The 20,078-nt window shown below is 48.9% G+C and overlaps 1 protein-coding gene across 1 annotated transcript in view; it reads right to left on the bottom strand.

Moving 5' to 3' along the window:
* Positions 1-20,078, bottom strand: part of Lrp4 (LDL receptor related protein 4) — a 57,354-nt gene that overhangs the window by 26,464 nt on the left and 10,812 nt on the right. The window contains exons 2-20 of the mRNA XM_052725300.1: positions 18,304-18,450; positions 16,325-16,441; positions 15,933-16,046; positions 15,609-15,725; positions 14,954-15,082; positions 14,600-14,719; positions 14,127-14,252; positions 12,977-13,102; positions 12,650-12,784; positions 12,146-12,271; positions 11,602-11,832; positions 10,396-10,552; positions 8,785-9,002; positions 8,450-8,626; positions 7,885-8,007; positions 4,124-4,332; positions 3,915-3,996; positions 2,728-2,833; positions 1,212-1,413 (exon numbers count right to left, since the gene is read on the bottom strand). Coding sequence (XP_052581260.1) covers positions 1,212-1,413; positions 2,728-2,833; positions 3,915-3,996; positions 4,124-4,332; positions 7,885-8,007; positions 8,450-8,626; positions 8,785-9,002; positions 10,396-10,552; positions 11,602-11,832; positions 12,146-12,271; positions 12,650-12,784; positions 12,977-13,102; positions 14,127-14,252; positions 14,600-14,719; positions 14,954-15,082; positions 15,609-15,725; positions 15,933-16,046; positions 16,325-16,441; positions 18,304-18,450 — 2,762 coding nt within the window. The remainder of the gene's footprint in view (positions 1-1,211; positions 1,414-2,727; positions 2,834-3,914; positions 3,997-4,123; positions 4,333-7,884; positions 8,008-8,449; positions 8,627-8,784; positions 9,003-10,395; positions 10,553-11,601; positions 11,833-12,145; positions 12,272-12,649; positions 12,785-12,976; positions 13,103-14,126; positions 14,253-14,599; positions 14,720-14,953; positions 15,083-15,608; positions 15,726-15,932; positions 16,047-16,324; positions 16,442-18,303; positions 18,451-20,078) is intronic.

Here is a 20,078-nt window from a genome sequence, read left to right as displayed (position 1 = left end):
AGTAAAAGAGAAAAACTTAAAATTATTAAAAGACGTTACTGAAGAAAGTGGTAATGAAATTAAACAGTGTAGATTATATAGTAATATGCCAAGTTAAAATTATTAAAAGACGTTACTGAAGAAAGTGGTAATGAAATTAAACAGTGTAGATTATATAGTAATATGCCAAGTTATTTTAATTTAATTAAATTTATTTGATTATTTATTATTATAAGTGAATGTGTGTGTATGATATCTATATCGGTACATATCTATATACTGTAATATGCCAAATTATTCTAATGTAATTTAATTTATTTATTATTATAAATAAATGTGTGTGTATGATATCTATGGGTACACTCCACAGTGCCAGTGTGAAATCAGGGGACAATCTCATGTGTGTGTCTTTGTCTTCCACCAGGGTCTCTTTGTTGTTCTTCTGCTGCAGATGCCAAGAGAGCTGGTCTACAAGCTTCTGGGGTTCTCGTCTCTGCCTCCTGTCTCACTGTGGGAGCCCCAGGAGAACAGATGCTCGTGTTACTCTGTACGTTTTTTATGTGGGCACCAGGATTTGAACTCAGGTCCTCATACTTATATGGCCCATGCTTTTCCCTACTGTGTCATTTCCAATCTCAGTTTCACCACATGAGGTTCTTGTTCTTAAGACACACGCACTGGAATATTTTGGAATTATGACAAAATGTCTCCTAATTTAATCTCAGATGATTCAGAAAAATAATTGTGTGTATGTGTTTACATTTGTGCATGTGTGTATGTGTGTGGAGAGAAAGGAGGGAAGGAAGAAGGGAGAGAGGGAGAATGAGAATGGTACATGAAATGTGGTAAAATATTATTCTTTATAGTCTTGCCATTTTTTCTGAAAGTTAGAAATTATAACAAAATAAACAATGGCAAAGGAGAGGCAGTTTAGTCAGCGGTCCAGAGTGGTTGATTATTGTTAGTTGCAAAGGATATTAGGGAGTGTGTGTGTGTGTGTGTGTGTGTGTGTGTGTGTGTGTACCCAGCCACAATCCACTCTAATTCCTAGTTTGCTTGAATAATCAACCAGCAGCCCTGTGTCCCCTGTAGTTACAGCCTTGGAGAAACAGCATCTATCCCATGCTGGTCCCATCACCTCTGGGTCCCCCTAGCTCCTGTCAGCTGGCAGCCAGAGAACGCTGTCCTGGAGGCGTCCAGAGCGTGGGAAGATGCTCTAGTGCTACCTTTACCTTCCTCTGGCTGCCATCCAGCCCAGCAAATTCAATAGTCTTCATGCCAGCATCAGCCCAGTACAGCCGCTGGGACCCGTAATCAATAGCTAATCCGTTAGGCCACGTCAGGTTAGAGGAGATGATGACTTGGCGTCTGGAGGCATCCATACCAGCTCGTTCAATCTTGGGACTCGCACCCCAGTCAGTCCAATACATGTACCTAGATGTAAGCAAGGGGGTTCTTAGACTTCCGGTCGGTATGGGGGGGGGGGCTTCTGTGTGTTTTACTGGTAGACTGCTTCTTAGCATTTCAGTTCACAGCTTGGAAACAAATACCAATGAGGATGCAGAGTCCCCAAAGAGTTTTAGGAGTTCTGCCTCCCATAGTTATCCCAGCTTCCTGTTTATTGTCCAGCCCAAGCCTGGACTCAGCTGTCCCTGAAGGCCTTAGATCTCCAATCACTTTCAAAAGGTACTTGAGAGTCTTGATAGAGGGGAGGCCAAGGCTTAAAGAGTATATAGCAGAGGAGGCCACCTTGGGAGTGACGAAAGAGGGGACCGAGACTGAACTCCGAATATGACACCACACCCAGCAAAAAAGTTTTCTTGACTGCATGTATTAAATGATTATGGCACCTAAGTTTAATAAAATTCTATGTAAGTATGAAGAAGAGCAAGGCAGGACTATACACTCAAATGAGGAGTATATACAAGATATATAGCAAAACCAAAGAAAGAAACAATTCCGAAGAAGATTTACTTTTGGTGGGGGTTTTGTTTGGTTTGGTTTTTGAGACAAGATCTCCTACAGCCCAGGCTGGTCTTAAAGTTGCTAAGTAGCCCAGGATGACCTTGTGTTCCTGATCCTCTTGCTTCTACCTCCCAAATGCTGGCATGACAGGGGCTTACCTGGCTCCAAAACAGTATGCCATTTTTATAAAATCAAATCTGCCACCACCACCACCATTTGTAGGCAGTTAGAGCAAAATACATTTTGGAAAGACATACCCTAAACTGTTCACAATGATTGTGCTGGGAGGTAAGAATTTCACTCTCTACAAATTTAATACTCTTTAATAATGAAATTACTTTTATAAGCAAACAACAACAACAAAAAACTTTTTAAAGAAAATTTGAAATTTAAAGGGCTTCCTTGCCATAGAGGAGGCAGGGATCTTACTTCCTCCTCTATCCTTAGCACATCCACAGACCTGGCCCCTTTCCCTAATCTACAGACTCCCCTCTTTTTTTTATTACTATTATTATTATTGTTATTTATTTGTTTGTTTATTTATTTATTTATTTATTTATTTATTTATTTAGGTTTTTTGAGACAGAGTTTCTCTGTGAAACAGTCCTGACTATCCTGGAACTCACTTGGTAGCCCAGGCTGGCCCCGAACTCACAGAGATCCGCCTGGCTCTGCTTCCCGAGTGCTGGGATTAAAGGCGTGCGCCACCACCGCCTACCTCCAGACTCCTCTCTCATACCCAGTTCTTGGGGGGAGTCAGGGCTTAAAAGGGACAGTCCGTACCCGCCCGTGGGCTCTACCACGATGTCCCGAGGACGATCAAGGTTCTCCCAGATGAGCACTGTCCTCATGCTGCCGTCTGTGTTCGCCACTTCAATTCGGTCTGTACCTACCAAGGAATACGGGGGGAAAAAAAGATTTCCAGCCTTGTTCATGACTTCTCCCCGACCCCTGCCTAGCATAGAGCTTTGTATGTAGTAAGTGCTCAGCAAAGATTTTGTGGTGAATATGCAGTGGATGTTTAGTGACGGAAACTAAGAAATTCAAGGAGGTGATTCGTTTCTCTCCTTGGACTAGCACAACTTTCTTTTTTTCTTTATTTTTATTTTTTTTTAAAAGATTTATTTATTAATTATGTATACAATGTTCTGCCTGCGTGTACGCCTGCAGGCCAGAAGAGGACACCAGATCTCTTTACAGATGGTTGTGAGCCACCATATGGTTGCTGGGAATTGAACTCAGGACCTCTGGAAGAGCAGCCAGTGCTCTTAACCACTGAGCCACCTCTCCAGCCCCATAGCACAACTTTCTAAACCTAGGAAACCCAGTCTGTCTCATGATTCAAGGCAAGGATTCTCACATCTCAGTGCACATAAGAATGAGAAGAGCTTGTTAAAATACAGATTCCTGAGGCTGAAGTGATGTCTCAGGGGGTTAAGAGTGCCTGCTGCTCTTGCAGAGGACCCAGGTTCAATTCCCAGCACCCACATTGGGTGGCTCACAACTGCCTCTAACTCCAGTTCCCGGGGATCTGACACCCTCTTCTGGCCTCCATGGGCACCTGTACACATATGATATATATGCATACACTCAGGCACACACATGCACATAAAGAAATAAACCTTTAAAGATTCTTGCAACGAATTCATCAAAATTCTGAGTAAGTCTGGGGTCCAGGATCTGAATTTCTCACAACTTCCTAGAACATGCTGATGCTCTTCTTCCAGAAACCACATTTTGAGAAGCACTGGTTTAAAGATATTCATTTTGTCTCCAAGTCCCTACCCCCATCAAGATTCATAAAAAAATGCCTGTTTTGTCCAGACATTAATGGAAAAACCACAGGTCATAAGCTCATCATTCAAAATGCCTCAGCACAGAAGAAGTTGCAATTTCGATAATAAGTGCTAAAGACTCATATGTACACTCAGAAGATGCCAGACAGCCAGGCCACAGCTCCCTGTACATACCTGCATCTGTCCAGTAGAGCTTGTTCGTGACCCAATCAATTGCCAGGCCAGCAGGGCTTTCCAAACTGGTATCCACTACCACCTGGGCAGGAAGCAAAGCTGTATCATCCACTGCACTCCTACACCAGCTCAGGAACCCAAACTCCACCAACTCAAGGAACGGGGAACACGTCCCCTCCCAGAGGGACTGGATCCACGCTGGGCCCTACCTCCTGTCCTGTTCCATCCCACTTGGCTCTGCTGATGGTATCAGTGCTGACATCGGTCCAGTACACGTGGTCATCCCGGGAGTCCCAGTCCAGGGCCACAGCACTGCGCACGTCAGCCAGTGGGATGACATCGTCGGACAGGTCCTCTGTGTCGAAGCTGATCCGACGGATGTCCATCCTTCGGGCAAAAAGCAGGAACTTGTCAAGACCTGATCAAAGGCCGAGAGGGGTCTCCTTTTAATGCTCTAAATCCAGTAACAGTGACAGACACAGATGCTCACCTGTGTGACACCTGGTTCAATCACACTTCCTGGGACCTGCTGCCCTTTGCCCCTACTCTTCACACTGCAGGTTGCCCTGAAGCACAGCACAGCTCATCCTGGTGGAATCAGACTTTAGAGTCCAATGGGAACAGATCGCACCCACTGCTTAGGTGTCCACCAGCTTCGTTGGAATCATTCTCTCCTCTGACTTCTCTTGACCATTTCCAGTGCATGGCTGGGCCACTGCCAACTCCCAGCCTACTCCTGAGACTTCCATTCTATTTCAGGTCTTCTGCTTTTTTGTTTCCTTGAGTCAGGGTCTTACTCTATAGCCTAGGCTTTTCTCAAAGTCTCAATCCTCCTGCTTCAGCCTCCTGCGTGCTGGAATTATAGACATGCTACCTGGCCAGAGTTTCCGCTTTTATTGTACTGTCTGGAATGATTCTTCCATTTGCTGCCCCTTCACAGTTGTGGCCAATGATGACGGCTCACTAAGTTCCTTCCTTGCCAGGCACTGAGCTTTGTGCTTAGAAAAGCTGAATGCCTCGGAGAGGCACAGTGCAATTTTACTCGGCCATAAAGAAAAATAAAATTACGAACCATGCAGTAAAATGGATGGACCTGGAAAGTATTACATTATTAAGTGAAGTGACCCATACTCAAAATGATTCTCTCCCATACGTGGATCCTAACTGTTAATGTTTATATGTATGTATAGGTGGGTGTGAAAGTGGGTATAGTCTATGTAATTAGATAGATCACAAGAAGAGGGGAAAATACTGTTGAGAAAAGAAAGACAAAAGGGCCTATGACCCCAGAGCAGAAAGGAGACCAAGAGAAGTATAGGGTGTGTGTGTGTGTGATATACTGAGTTTTGATCACACGTACATGCGCATACAGGAGCATGGGGGAGAAGAGGGAAGGAGAAACAGCAAAACCGATTTTGTTTGCTAAATGCCATAATAAAACCTAATTCTTTGTATGCTAATAAGAAAGAAAGAGACAAGCTCAGTGCCTCACACCAGTGCTCTGTGGCACACATTATTCTCACTCCTGTGTTCAGATGAGCATCTGAGGCTAATAGAGATCAGGGAACATGCCCAGTGTCCAATGACTGTGTACCAGAACTGGGACTTAGTTCTGTACCAGCCTGGTCCACAGAGGGAGACTTGGCCACTGCTCTACACAGCAGCTTTTCCATCCTCTGGGCCTCTTCTGGCTTATACTTTCCCAGTACAATTAGCCTTTGGTATGTGCAGGGAATTGATTCTAAGACCCCTGCAGATACTCAATTCACACAAACTTCAGGCCCTTATCTAAAATAGGGTAGTATTTTCATATAACATCCTGTGCACATCCTATATAATCTAAATGATCTCTGGATTACTTATAATCTATATCTATATATCTAATGCAATATATTTGTTTGTTTGATACTGGGGGTTCAATATGCAATGCAACTCCCATTTACATAGTTGTTATACTGTATCCTTCCTTTTTAGAAGTGTGTGTAGGCCTTTTATTAAATTTAATTTTTATTTTATATGTAGGAGTGTTTTGCCTGCATGCCTATATGTGTGCCATGTATGTGCCTAGTGCCCTTGGAGGCCAGAGAATGTCATCAAATCCCCTGGAACCATAGTTACAGGCAGCTGTGAGCTACCATGGGTGCTGGGAACTGAACCTGGGTCCTCCGAAAGAGCAGCCAGTGATCTTAACTGCTGGGCCGTCTCTCCAGCTCCTACAGTGTATTCTTTAGAGAATAATGACCAAGCCAGTTGATACAGGGCCGACAGGATGGCTCACTTGCCACCACACCTAACAATCTGAGTTCCATCCCTGCGCCCCACACAGTAGAAGAGACCTAACTCACAAGTTGTCCTCTGACCTCATGCACACACCAGAACATGGACACAAACATAAGTAAATGGTGGTACATCTTCAGTACAGAGTTTTAGAATTTCCATCCACAGTTGGCTAAATCCACAGACATGAAACTCTAACTATGTATTTCTCTACTCAGAAAGGCACTTTTTGCCTAACTTCACCAAATCCCTCTTCCAAGCTTTGGTAAATCTTCGGGAGGAAGTGCCTGGAAGCATCTTGCATCTCACTAAAATAACAGGAGCAGCCGGGCACAAAAGAAGATATGGGAAAGCAGGTGGTGGTGCACACCTTTAATCCCAGCACTCGGGAGCAGAGGCAGGTGGACCTCTGTGAGGCCAGCCTGGTCTACAGAGTGAGTTCTGGGACAGCCAGGACTACACAGAGAAACCCTGTCTCAAAAAAACAACAAAACAAAACAAAACCACCAAAGAAGAAGAAGAAGAAGAAGAAGAAGAAGAAGAAGAAGAAGAAGAAGAAGAAGAAGAAGAAGAAGAAGAAGAAGAAACAAAATGAATGTACAGGGAAAACACGATGTATGCAACTAGTTTCCAGTATGCATTTGAATGAAACCTCTGAATGTTTTCCCTAATCACTCTCTGGAAAGGGTCCCGAGAATCTGATTTTTGCCTGTGTGTATGTCTGTATATGTGTGAAATTGTATATGGACATGTGTGAACATGCATACATGTGGAAGTTGGGCATGTCCTTTTACAGCTCTTCACCTTATTATTTATTTATTTTGGGACAAGGTCTCTCATTGAACCCAAACCTTACCAATTGGCTAGACTTGGTGGCATATGAGCTTCAGGGAACTGCCTATCTCCCCCTGACCCCCAGCTCTGGGGTTACACACAACACCACACTTGGCTTTTACATGGGTGCTTGGGATTTGAACTCAGGACCTCATGCTTACATGGCAGGTACTTCACCAACTGAGCCATCTCCCCAGCTCCAACTATTTGATTTTAGAGATTTAAGAAAGCCAGTGGATCACACAGCCGTAATGATACAAAAGGAATTGTCCCTGGTCCCTTGATGGTCATGCCGTATGCCTGATCAACTCCTCTCTGGACTAGAAGAAGTCACCTGTGTGCTGAGGTTTCTAGGGTTGACTTTGTAGGGTAATTACCTTGCCAGAGCTCAAAGGAACCCAAAGTAGAGATTCTGGGAGAAATCAGGGAATCCTATCATCTTTTACTTGTTGGTCACAGAACATCATTTGGAATCCCAATCCTGTTTCTCTGTCCTAATGACACAATCTTCTATGGGTCAGGCTAAAGGTGGAGAGGTTGGAAACCACTGTCCTGCTTCCTAGGAGAACTGGACCTTCTTTCTGCCTAGACAGAAGGCATCCTGCTTGGTGACGTGAAAGGCAAGTCCGGTTGCGGGTGTTCTTACACTGAGTGGTGTTGCTAAGCCTTCACATACTACTGCCCGGTTCCTGGTCCTCAGCTTTGATACAGGAGCTCTCAGTCTCTAAAGGTTGTCATGGGCTCCTTGAGGAGTCCGGCTCTCCCCTGGGACAAGCAATCGCTCCAGCTCCTGTCACGGTTCCTCCTAACTGTCCCCACAAGGCACCTCCCCTGAGGTTGGCATCCCAAACCCACTTACTCTGGGCACAGGCGTGGCTGTTGATCTTGCGGAAGCCAGTGGGGCAGGCGCAGGTGTAATTCTGGCCACTGGGTAGACACAGGTGAGTGCAGCCTCCATTGTTGTCCCCACAACGGTTTTTCCCTGCTCAAAGAGCCCAGAGCAAGATGATCAGGGAGATTAAAGGTTTACAAAGGCAGACCCCAGGCCAAGGGGTGGAGGGCTGAGCTCTCTACAAAGAAGAGAGAGACATCTCTCTCTTAATTTTGACATCTCTTAATTTTGATTAATTTTGACATCTCTTACGGAGGCAAGCACAATTAGTATCTGCCCTATAAATGTTTGTGTTATATGGAAACAGTAAAGCCCTGATGGTGTACCACCCGAAATGTCCAGCAGAGGGAGCAACTAGTCCATGTTAATGCCAGTTCTGGACTTCACTGCCCAGAATTAATGCCAGTTCTGGACTTCACTGCCCAGAATTAATAGTATCTATGACAAGTGAAAGGAAGATTCTCAAGAGGCTCCAGCAACCACATCACTGGTGACAAATCTAGCTCACTTAATGAGATTTTTTTTTTTTTACCTGCAGGCTGGCGCTGAGGGTGTAAGGTATGAATATCCATAGGGAAGTGCAGCTTGTTACGAATGATCTCCTGGTTCTTCCCAGTAAACTTGTTGGCACTATTGATGCTCTTGGTGTGCCAGTCTGTCCAATACAAGCTGTCTTCAAAAACTGTGATGGCAAAGGGATGTGGGAGGCCTGGAGACAGTCCAAAAAGACCTTAGTCCAGACATGGCCTGCCATGGCCCTTGAGCTCAGACCTGGCAGCTACACAAACTTCTCCCTCTGCCAAGGCTCCTGGGGGCAGGATTGGGGAAGGAGCAGAGAGATGAAAGAGAGCAGATCAAAGACCTCACCCTGGCTAATGACAGCCTTGCGGTGACTCCCATCTAGATTGGCCCTCTCGATGACGTGGTGTTTAGCATCCACCCAGTACATACGGCGTCCAGCATAGTCGATGGTGAGGCCATTGGGCCAGAAGAGATGAGTGTCAGCAATGATGCGGCGCGCAGAGCCATCCATGCTGGAGGCCTCAATGCGGGGAGTGTTGCCCCAATCTGTCCAATAAATGGTTCTAGGAAGGAAGGACATAAGGGGGTGGGCGGTAGAGAATAGATGCGCATTAACTAGGCTGAAAACCAGAGAGTTTTACACATTGGGTTCCACCGGCTTACCTGAAAGGCATTTTACTTATTTGCTTGTTTACTTATTTTTGAGACAAGGTCTCACTGTACAGCTTTGGCTGGCCTGACACTCACTGTAGAGACCAAGCTGGCCTCAAATTCAGAGATCCACCTGCTTCACTGAGTTCTGGGATTAATGGCGTGCGCCACCATGCTCAGCTTTGAAAGGTGCTTTTGTCTATCTATCTGTCTGTCTGTCTGTCTATCTATTATCCATCTATTTAAAATGATTTCCTCTCACCCCTCCCCATGTTTGAAGACTGAACCCAGAGAATTAAACCCAGCGCCGAATGCTAGGTGCTGTCCTACCACCGAGCTCTATCACCAGCTCTACAGAACAATTTTTTAAATATCGGGATTTAAATGTCTTGAGACAGGGTGTTTATTCATCAGACTTTTTTTTTTTTTTTGAGTGTCTGTTACGGAGAGGGCACAGTGAGCACTAGAAACAGCAGTCAATAAAACAGATGACAATCCCAGGGCTTGTGAAATCGACACTAGCGTGCCACGTCTACGTGAAGACAGACATGCTCTTCGTTCTCGCACTTTCTTCGCTGCCTTGTGTATTTTATGCCCCCTCCCCCCCACACCTTATTTCTCAAACAATTGACATATAATTGCAGGATCTTACAAGTCATCCCTTCAATTGGTGGCATGGAATGTATACAAGCCAGAGGCTAAGAATTTCCATTGCAAGAGACTTCAATGCAGGAGACTTGTCTATTAATTTTTAAAATTATTTCAAACTAATGATATTAATTAGCCCAACTACTAACTGCTTTAAATTAATAATAATTTTTAATTAGCTCCACTCTATGGGCTAATAAAAAACACTAAACAGTTCAAACTTACCTAATTTGTATATTTTATTCCATTTACAGTGCTTCATTATTTAGCCTTAGAACATCTATAAAAGCAGTTACGTTTGTTTGTTTATTTATTTAGATTAGAGTTTCACATAGCCCAGGCTGATCTCCAACTGTATAGCTGAAGGTGACCTTGAATTCCTGATCCTTCTGCTGTCACTTCCCAAATATATATATATACTTATAGAGCTGGTTTGTTTTATATTTGCTGATTAAGAAATAAATGAAGGGAGCATGAAGAGATTGACTCACCCGAGGCTACACAGCCACTTACTACAGAGCCGAGACATAGGGGCATCTGAGGACAGCGCCCAGTCATCAGCATCCCTGAGGATGACCCACAAAATCTGGCCCGGGAGGCCTTAGAGCAATCCCTACTGTTGCAGGAGGGACTAGGAAACTCGAGACACCTACTCACCCCTCCATGGGGTGCAGGGCAATGGCCCTGGGCTTCTCCAGGTTCTGCCACAGCAGCACCTTCCGATGGCCCCCATCCAGGTTAGCCACCTCAATCCTCGATGTCCCAGAGTCAGTCCAGTAGAGCTTGTCATGGACCCAATCCACAGCCAGGCCCCCTAGTGAGAAGAGACAGTGGGAAAGTGTCAGGGATTCACCCCAGGCAGTTCTGGGTCCTAGAGACAAGAGCAAACTCTTCCAAGAAGCCATTTCTGGGGCCAGGACCTTGTGGTAACTATTTTACATGCGTCAGTTCATTTAACCATCACAGGTCTGTGAGCTAGGTACTAGTTTCCACGAAATGGAAATGGAGAACTCAAGCAACTGACCGCGGTCATGCATTTCTTCCTCACATGGCTGAGGATGACCTTGAACTCCTGATCCCCCTGCCTTTACCTCAGGAGTGCACCATCACAGCCTGGTTGGATAACAGACCCTAGGTTCCTGATCCATCCTCCCTCCCTGTCTCCTTTCCCCCCTCCCTTTTATTGTGGCTGGTGCTGGGGATAGAATTCAGTGCCTTTCTTAACTCCAGCCCTGCATACCAACTTCTAAATCACTTAACCTGCTTGTAGGTCTGAGGTCACCAAATTAGTTGTTGCCTTTTGTTTGTTGAGATGGGGGAGGGGAGGGTTTCATGTATCCTAGCCTCTCCTCAAACTGGACACATAGTTAGGAATGACCTTGACTTCTGATCTTTCTGTTTCTATCTCTTCAGTGTTAAGATCACAGGCATCATCAGGTCTGGTTTATGCAGTGCTGGGGGATCAAACCCAGGGCATTACCTATTCATGCTAGGCAAGCACTCCATCAGCTAAAGATTGTCAGCTCTACAGTTGTTTTCTACGTCAGAGTTCCACCCAGATTTCACTGGAAGAGACATTCTGCACCGTGCAGTTTGTAAACACGGGCCTGTTCCTTCCTTTCCACTGTTTTGTGTTGTTGTTGTTTGTTTTTTGTTTTGTTTTGTTGTTTTTTTTGAGACAGGGTTTCTCTGTGTAGTTTTGGTGCCTGTCCTGGAACTCACTCTGTAGACCAGGCTGGCCTCAAACTCACAGAGATCTGCCTGGCTCTGCTGGGACTGAAGGCAAGTGCCACTGCCACCCAGCTCCACTGCTTTTTTACACATCGGCTCCCTGGCTCTCCACTCAGGGCCTTGTTTTCCTACCTGGGCTCTCTAGCCCAGTAGACACAACCTCCTCCACATTGCTGCCATTAAGGTTGGCACGGAGGATGCGATCCAGGGTGACATCAGACCAGAAGACCAGCTCCCGCCGGTGATGAAAGTCAAGAGCAATGGCGTTCTCCAGATTGTTGAGTAGCAGTGTGTATTCAGAGCGGTGCGGGAGCACCTGCCGGATGTCGATACGATTGGCAAACAGTAGCACAGGTTCTGGCCCTGGACACAGCATAGAAACAAAAGCCCACTGGGCTTCAGAGCTACCAGATACCCAACAGCATGCACCCTCAGGCCCTCAGCTGACAGCTGGGGATGGACCCTTTGCCTTCTAGAGTATGTCTCAAGCTGTGGGCATCTGAACTAGAAAAGTAGAATCCTCTCCAACCCCAACCCAATCGCCTTTTGTTTGGGGCCGGGATTGCAACTTGCAGACATAAATCTCTGTACTTCTTAGGAAATCCCTCAGCTCTAGAGCACCTGGCATTCCTCTCTTTAGTCCTAGCCCACCCAGCCAAGTGCCAACTCTCCTTACCCAGAGCCTTGCAGCTGCGCCGGTCAGGCCGTAGCTCATAACCTGCTTCACACCAGCACTGGAAAGCCCCCTCGCTGTTTGTGCAGCCCTGGCTGCAGTACCCCTCCTCAGCACATTCATTCACATCTGTGGACACCAGGCAGGGTCAGGAGGCCTGCCTACGGCCATTTTCCCACTCTGATTCACTCCTCAGTCACATCCCTGTATCCCCATCTACTGCCTCAGCCTGGTGGGAAACTGTGTAACAAGCAATTCGGGGCTTTGAGGTCAGGCAGACCTGATTTCAAATCCCACTTCTGCTGCTTACTAGCTGCGTGACCTTGGGTAAGTTACTCACACTCTCTGCCCTTCAGTTTCCCCTAGCTGCAAAATGGGAGAAACGATCCCCACTTTCCGGAGTTAGTGCAATGATGGAATGACGTCACAGCGGGTATGTCCCACAGCTTCCTATAGGCTGTTCCCACTCAGCATCCTGGCTCTCGCCCAGCGCAGGCCTCAGCTCACCCTGGCATGTTCTCCCATCCTCTGTGAGCCGGTAGCCTGTGTGGCAGGTACACTGCACTGCCCCTCGAACCGTCTGGCACTTCTGGGCACAGCCACCGTTGTTAACATTGCAGTTCTCCTCACCCGTCCGGGGCCCTGTGCCAGCCAAGCCAGAGTTGGGAGTTGAGCCCAGAATCCACCCCCGTCCAGCCAATTTGGCATGCCACCTGGACCACGAAGAACAGCTCCCGAAAACTGTGAGAGTCACAAGGGAGGCCGCCCTTTGAACCCTACGGGTGGGGTTCGGCCACAAACCACGGGCCAGGCCCGTACACTGGAGACACTCACGACAGTTCTGCTGTGGGCTTTCGTCACTGTTGTCACCGCAGTCATTGACCCCATTGCACAGCTTCCTCTGCCCAATACAACGCCCATTCCAACACAGGAACTGGTCAGAGGCACACTGGGGGCTTCCTAGAAAGAGAGGGAGGACGGGAGAGTCAGGTCACAGGAGGGCACGGCTTGGGTCCACCAGGGACAGGAGCCTGTCATTTTCCAGGGTAAACAGGAGTCAGATGAGAGGCAGGTGGGAGGGCTGGGGTCCAAGGCAGGAAACAGCTCAGACAAGGCTGCTTGAGTGTCGTCCGAGTTTGTTTTCTCCCTGAGATTCCACAGTGGGTGAGTGACAGGGACAGAGTGAAAGAGTGTACCTTTATATGCAGAACCAGGTTTAGTGGGTTGAGGGTGTAGACACAGAGACGGCCAGGCCTTCCCGCAGAGGGGAAGCAAACGCAAGGGCTGCTGGCCGGAGAGCAGTCCTTCCTCCCAAGGGCAGCGGGAAAGTGAGAACCGGAGCAGCTGCTAAGACTCACAGTCCTGACTTTGTGTTTCAGAACGTGGGCACGGGTCAATAGTGCACCTGGATCGGACGTGTGCATGTGTGTGCATGTGTGCGATGTGCTGTGTGTACACGTCTGTTTGTGGTGCACGGGTGCATGTGTATGTATGTGTTTGCGGTGCATGCATGCCCATAGAGGTGCAAGCAGAGGCCAGAGGAAGACACCTGATAGCTTCCACCGTTGTTCATTCTCTGTCGTACTGCCTTGAGACAAGATTTCTCGGTGAATCGGAAGCTGGTCGCTTCGGCTAGGCTGGCTGGCTGGCTAGTGAGCTTCTAGAATCTGACTCTCTCTGTCTCCCAGTATTGGTGTCACGGGCACTCACGGCCACGTCCAACTTTCCACGTGGGTACTAGGGATTTGAACTTGGGTTCTCGGGCTTGCGCAGCAAGTGCTTTGACTCACTGAGCTGCCTCCCCTGCCCCTGCTCCTGCATCTGAGCCTGCTCACGGGGCACGGCAGGGAACATCCAGGCTGTTGGAGAGGGAATGAAACACGATTTCTGGCCAGCTGAGAAGCAGTGGCCATGCTCTCTTTCCCCTCGGCCTCCCACTCCCAACATCAGGAGAGGGGCCTGGGGCACCCCTGGGAGACTCTACCTGTGTTCTCACAGTTTTCCTCATCACTGTTGTCTGCACAGTCATCCTCCCCATCACAGCGCCAGGACAGACGGACACAGCGGCCTGACCGACAGCGAAACTGTTCGGCTGTGCACATGGAGGTGGCTGGACAAAGCAAAAGCCTAATGAAAGGCTGGCCCCACCTCAGCCTGAAATGCTACTCTGCCACCCTAAGCATGCAGCCCCCTTCTTGACAGTGGTGTCACAGGTTATATTCTTATGAATCAGGTGGCCCTTGCTCAGAGCGCCTTCCTGTCACCTGCTGGAAAGCTGCCATGATGTGTCTATAAATCCACAGACTACAAGGCGACTGGTACCCCTTTGAAGAGATTGCCTCTGTGCAGTGTACGATCTACACAGCTGTCCAGCTGTTTCATACGTCTTCATGCTCTATTGGCCCCCAAACCCTTCTCCTTCGTTCCCCACCGCCTTGGATGCCACCCTCAACTCACTGCAGTTGCGTTCATCAGACTGGTCATCACAGTCTGCGTCACCATCACAGCGCCAGCCAGCGTTGATGCACAGGCCACTGTCACACATGAATTCCCCAGCGCGGCAGGGCTGGTGGGAAGCTGGGGAAACAAAGATCTTCTGTCTCTAAGCAGCCTGTGCACACAGTGCCTCACGGTAGGGCAGAAAGTCCCATCTCCTGCCCCTCCCAACACTCCAGCTCCTCCCCAGAGAGACCTTGGAATCCAGACACTACTCCCCTCAGCGCCTGCCCCAGCTGGCACCTGTGCCCGGCCGGCATCGGAGGAGCTCCTCCAGGCTGCCCGCCCCTCCTCCCGGCTGGCCAGAGCACTCACAGCAGTCAGACTCGTCCGACCAGTCTCCGCAGTCATCATCTCCGTCACAGTGGTAGATGTCGAGGATGCAGCGGCCATAGGCACACTGGAACTCCTCCAGATTGCAAGGAGGAGAGGGCACTGCCGAGGCTGGAAGGGAGGAGAGCAGCCCTCAGGCCCCGGTGCCTGGGGACAGGGGCCTGACTTTTCACAGGGACAAGCGGCACAGGCAAGGTGTCTTTCTTAAATAGTTTGCAAGTGGGTTCCATTTGTGATGGTCCCACAGACGTCCACATGTTGGTGGACCAGAGGGAGTCAACCCTCCATAACTGCTGCTACCCTAGCTCAGGGCTCATGGATCTCAGGCTGGTCTCAAACAAACACAACCTTGAAATCTCGATCCTTCTGCCTCGGCCTCCTGCCTGTTAGGATTACATACTGGCATATACTACTGTGCCTTCCTGGTTTGCGCAGTGCTGAGGACAGAACCCAGGGCTTGACGCATGCCAAGCAAGTACCTGTAAAAGTCACACCCCCAACACCCCAGCATCGCTCCTTTAGGACACATACTCACTCCCTTGCCTGCCGCACACAACCCTCTCAGCCAGCCCTTATCCAGAGACGGGGCCCTCACGCATCGTCCCAGCCCAGCAACCTCAGGTGGAGGACCACTCACGGCAGCCCTCCTCGTCAGAGCCGTCTTTGCAGTCCGTGTCTCCGTCGCAGTACCAATGCTCAGCAATGCAGCTCCCATCACTGCAGCGGAATTCCTTGTCTGAGCACTTGCGCATGTCTAGGGATGCAATGAGACAGGAGTCCCCTAGACTCTCCTCTTACCATCCTCCCTTGGTGGTTCGGAGCGGTCCATATTCCTGACAGTATAGACCGCTCTGCCCTCCTGCCGCCTCCTTCCGGCGGCGCCAAACCCCTGGAGCAGTTTCAGGGGAGCCCCTAGCCACTCCCACCCTGGACCCCGTCCTGCTCCCAGAGCACCGCTCACCACACTGCTCGTCACTGTTGTCACCACAGTCGTTGTCTCCATCACAGTGCCACAGACTCCGGATGCAGTAGCCGTTCTGGCAGGGGAACTCATCCTCCTCACACTCCCGGGGGGCTGTGGGCACAGATGAATCAGGCTGCTGTGGACAGAGAGCACGGTGCCTGCCAGCCCCTCAGTGAAGCCTCCTGGGGCCGTCAACAGTCCCAGTGCTGCCCCCAGGGGAGGTGACCATGTCGCCGTCGGGTGGGCTTAGCTGACCGAGAGAGGCGGGAGAAGGTCAGAACAAAAGCTGAAGACCCAAGGGCTCATGTGGGCCGGGGGCATCGTGTCCTGACAGAAAATCCTTTCCCAACAGAGCCCATGGAATTCGCCTGTGCCCCTCCAACACTCACGACAGTCCTGCTCGTCAGAGTCATCTTCACAGTCATTGTCTCCATCGCACACCCAGGAGCGGCGGATACACTTGCCGTTGTCACAGTGGAAGTCCAGAGGGGAACAGGTTGGCAGCACTGGGTCCAAGGGAAGGCAAAAGTGAGTCAGGCAGGCAGGCTACACCAGCCGGAAATCCTTGCCCAGCAGCCTGACTCCAAATCCCCCTGTCTCCCCTCCTACCCCTGCCCCCAGCAGATACAGGCCCTACGAAAGGGCAGTTGGGAAGAGGGGCAGCAGAAGAGAATGGGAGGGCAGCAGAAAACCTCTCCGCTAACACACGTAAGCAGTATGAAAAACTCGGGCAAGAGAGAAAAGCAGGACGTGGTTGTAACAGTCGGTAGAGTGTTACATGCATGAAGCCCTGGGTTTGATCATCGGCCCCTCATAAGGCTAGGGGTGGAGGCAGACACATGTAATTCCAACACTTGGGAGGTAGAGGCAGGAGGATCAGAAGCTCAAGGTCCTCAGCTACATATCAAGTGTGAGGCCAGCCTGAACTACATGAGACCCTGCCTCAGAAGATACCAGGCGGGGCACTTTCCCCTCCTTTCCTCTTATTAGAGGATGATTGACACATCTGGGTCCCACTTCTAGAAGTCATTATGATGAGTAAGTCACCTGCATTCTCTGAGCAGAGGTTCCTCTGACTATCCAAGGGGATAATTGCGCTCAACTCACAGAGGTCTTTTGAGATAATGTATAAGAAAGTGATACATGAAAGGGAAGCATTTATCATTATCACAATTAGCTGAGCTGGTTAGGGTTAATGAGGTCCAGGTTGTAGCTTCATTCCCATTAGACTAATTAGTCACCATCAGACGTAGATGCTACGGGCCAGACATGTACCCCTAAACCCAGACAGCTGGCTTAACAGTGAGACTTATATATATCCAAGACAGGACATCCTGGCCCATTGTCTGTCCGTGACTATGCTGGAAGAACAGCAAATTTAAATAGAATGCAAGGCTTTTTTCTTTCCCAGTGTGGGGAGAGGGTTGAATCTAGAACCTCACGCATGCAAGGCAGGTAGCTCCGCTGTTGGTCCACAGCCTCAGCCAGTCATTTATGTGCCTATGGTACATATATACTCATTCAGGCAGATATAAGCATGTGTGTCAACATCAGGGGTCTTCTTCAATAGCTCTCTACCCTATTTTTGAAGTTTATTATTATTGTGGGGAGAGGGCTCGGGAGCCACACAGTGCTCATGAGAGATCAGAGAATAACTTTCTAGGGTTGGTTTTCTCTGTCTACCATGTGAGTCCTAGAAACCAAACCAAGTCATCAGGCTCGGTGGGTGGCAAGCACCCTTACCTGCTAAGCAATCTCACCACTCCCCCCAAAGATAAAATTTCTTATAAGGCTTATCTTAGTTAACATTTGTGATTATACAGAACACTGAAATAAGAAACAAGAAAATAATCTGCATCTATGTATACCATATAAAAATTTAAATGTATGCATGCAGCATACATACAGAATTCACAAATACAAGGAGAGTTATTTAAAGACTCTTTGTAGCTTCAAGAGTATTTTCTTTTCTACTTTTTCCAACTTTTTTCTTTCTTTCTTTCTTTTTTTTTTTTTTTTTTTGAGATAGGGTTTCTATAGCCCTGGCTGTCCAGAAACTCACTTTATAGACCAAGATGGCCTCAAACTCCGAGATTTGCCTGCCTCTGCCTCCCAAGTACTAGGATTAAAGGCATAAGCCACAGTGCACATCCCTTTACCAATTTTTCAAAGTGTATTTTACTGGGATTGTAGGCATGAACCACCCAATAGAAAAACAGACGGTTAAAGGTGTGCATGTGAAGGAGCCATGTCTGTCTCCACTTCTGTTACACTTGCAAGACCCCAACCTTAAGCTGGACACCGGTGGGCATAGAGCACTCCTTGGTCCGTCTTTCACCGCCTCCACTAGCCCCGGGATGCTACTTACTACACCCATCCTCGTCGCTGTGGTCCCCGCAGTCATTGTCGCCATCACACTGCCACTGGGCGGGGATGCAGGTACACTCGCCAAGGGCACTCACTGCACACGTGAAGTGGCTCCGACCACAAGCACACTCCAGGTTGCTGGCTAGGCCTAGGCAGAAAGAAGAGGAAGTAGAAGGCCTCAACTCCTGTCCTCCCAATGCCTATAGGGGTGGGGAGGAGAGGAGCCTAGTCCGTGGGCATTGTCACTCAGAGAGCCACAGGGACAGTGTAAGGGAGATGTGAGGAAAATGTAATTGTGCTTTCTGCCAGGGCAGACATGGTCCCAAAGACACCTCGAGACTTTGGGTTCATAGACAGCCCAGTTCTTTATACAACATCTCTGAAGGCCAGGAGACAAAGCCACCAAGGGGTGCTGTGCTTAGAAGGGGAGCAGGGGACAAATGACTGCTACTAAGATGCCTCTACAGTAGGCTTCCTTCCGAAATGGATACATCTGCCCCCATCTTGAACCCCAAGCACTGAGGGCAAGTGATAATAATGAGACCAGAACCCTGGAGCCTCTTAATGTCAAGGAATCCACATGGGGAGGTAAGAAGAAGTTTGTGAGCCCTACCGTCAGATTTTGCTTTTGAGGAGGGTGATGAGATCAAGCCACCTCAGGACAGAGCCAACTGGGCCCCGTCAGTGCCTTCCTGTCTGTGAGACAGACCACAGCCTGGAGGAAGGCTGTCGGACGCAGCCCCTCCCCCAACCTCAGCAGCATGCAGCTGGGCTTTCCCTATTGAGCATCAAGCTATCTGCCTGGCCAAGTCCCATGACTGGCTGCTGTGCCCCCTCCCCAGAGTACCCAGCAGGATGCCCTGGGATGGCGTGTGAATGGCTCAGTGCCCCTGCTCCAGCCTCAGCTGGAACAAAGGGTTCTTCCAGGGTCACTCTCCCCCCTCAGATTATTCATCTAAGCCGCTGGGCTGCTGCAGCTGGAAGGAGGGGGCCGGCCTTGTTGCTCATCCCTTTTCTAGCTCTCTTCTCTTCCTCCCATTAGCTGGGTCCAGCCTTCAGGCTGGGCTGGAGCAGGGAAGGAGTCAGCTTTCCATCCCTACTCCTGTTCCTGTGCTCTTCACTGCTACGCCCCCAGTCTTCCCTCTTCTCTCCTGGAGGCATGAGGCTGAGGCAGAGCTTCCTAACCTGCAATGGATGGATGAACACATGGATGGCCAATCAGCCTTTGGCATCTGTGAGCCTCTCGAGCTATAGGTAAAATGTATATTTCTGGAGTGAGGGACCTCAGACTCCTACCAGGTTCTCAGCTGAGGCCTGGCCTTCCCTCGACTGTCTACTGTAAGGGATCTAACTACCCCAGGGAAGACGCAGAATTCCCTGCAGAGGACAAGTGGGGTCCTTTCAGGAGGGGTAACAGCTTTGCATACCTCATGAGAAGGCCTCACTACAAGCCCAACACCCCAGTCCAGAGGGTTCTTCCCCAGAGAAACTCAAAAAATCCAATTGCCCAGGACTCTAGCCTGCTCCTTTCCATTCCTAGAGAACTAAGGAGTAAGGGCATCGCTCACTAAGACCTTAGGCAACAGAGCCCAAGGGATAGTGGCTCAGCACAGTATAAGCCCTCCTTTAGGGAAGCCTGGCTAGATTCAGCAGCGTGGAATATTCCAGGCAAGGATACCCCTGGCACACAACTCCCCTTCGTGGAGAAGCTGCAGGAAGAACATAAGGCTTCATGAGTAGGTGTCACCAGGAGTAGAGGAGTAGATTTGACCTTCA

This window comes from Peromyscus californicus, unplaced genomic scaffold (assembly GCF_007827085.1).
Source record: "Peromyscus californicus insignis strain IS unplaced genomic scaffold, ASM782708v3 Scaffold_7__1_contigs__length_154581171, whole genome shotgun sequence".
NCBI lineage: Eukaryota > Metazoa > Chordata > Mammalia > Rodentia > Cricetidae > Peromyscus > Peromyscus californicus.
The sequence above is the reverse complement of the archived record's forward strand: the minus strand, read 5'-3'. Positions and strand labels throughout refer to the sequence as shown.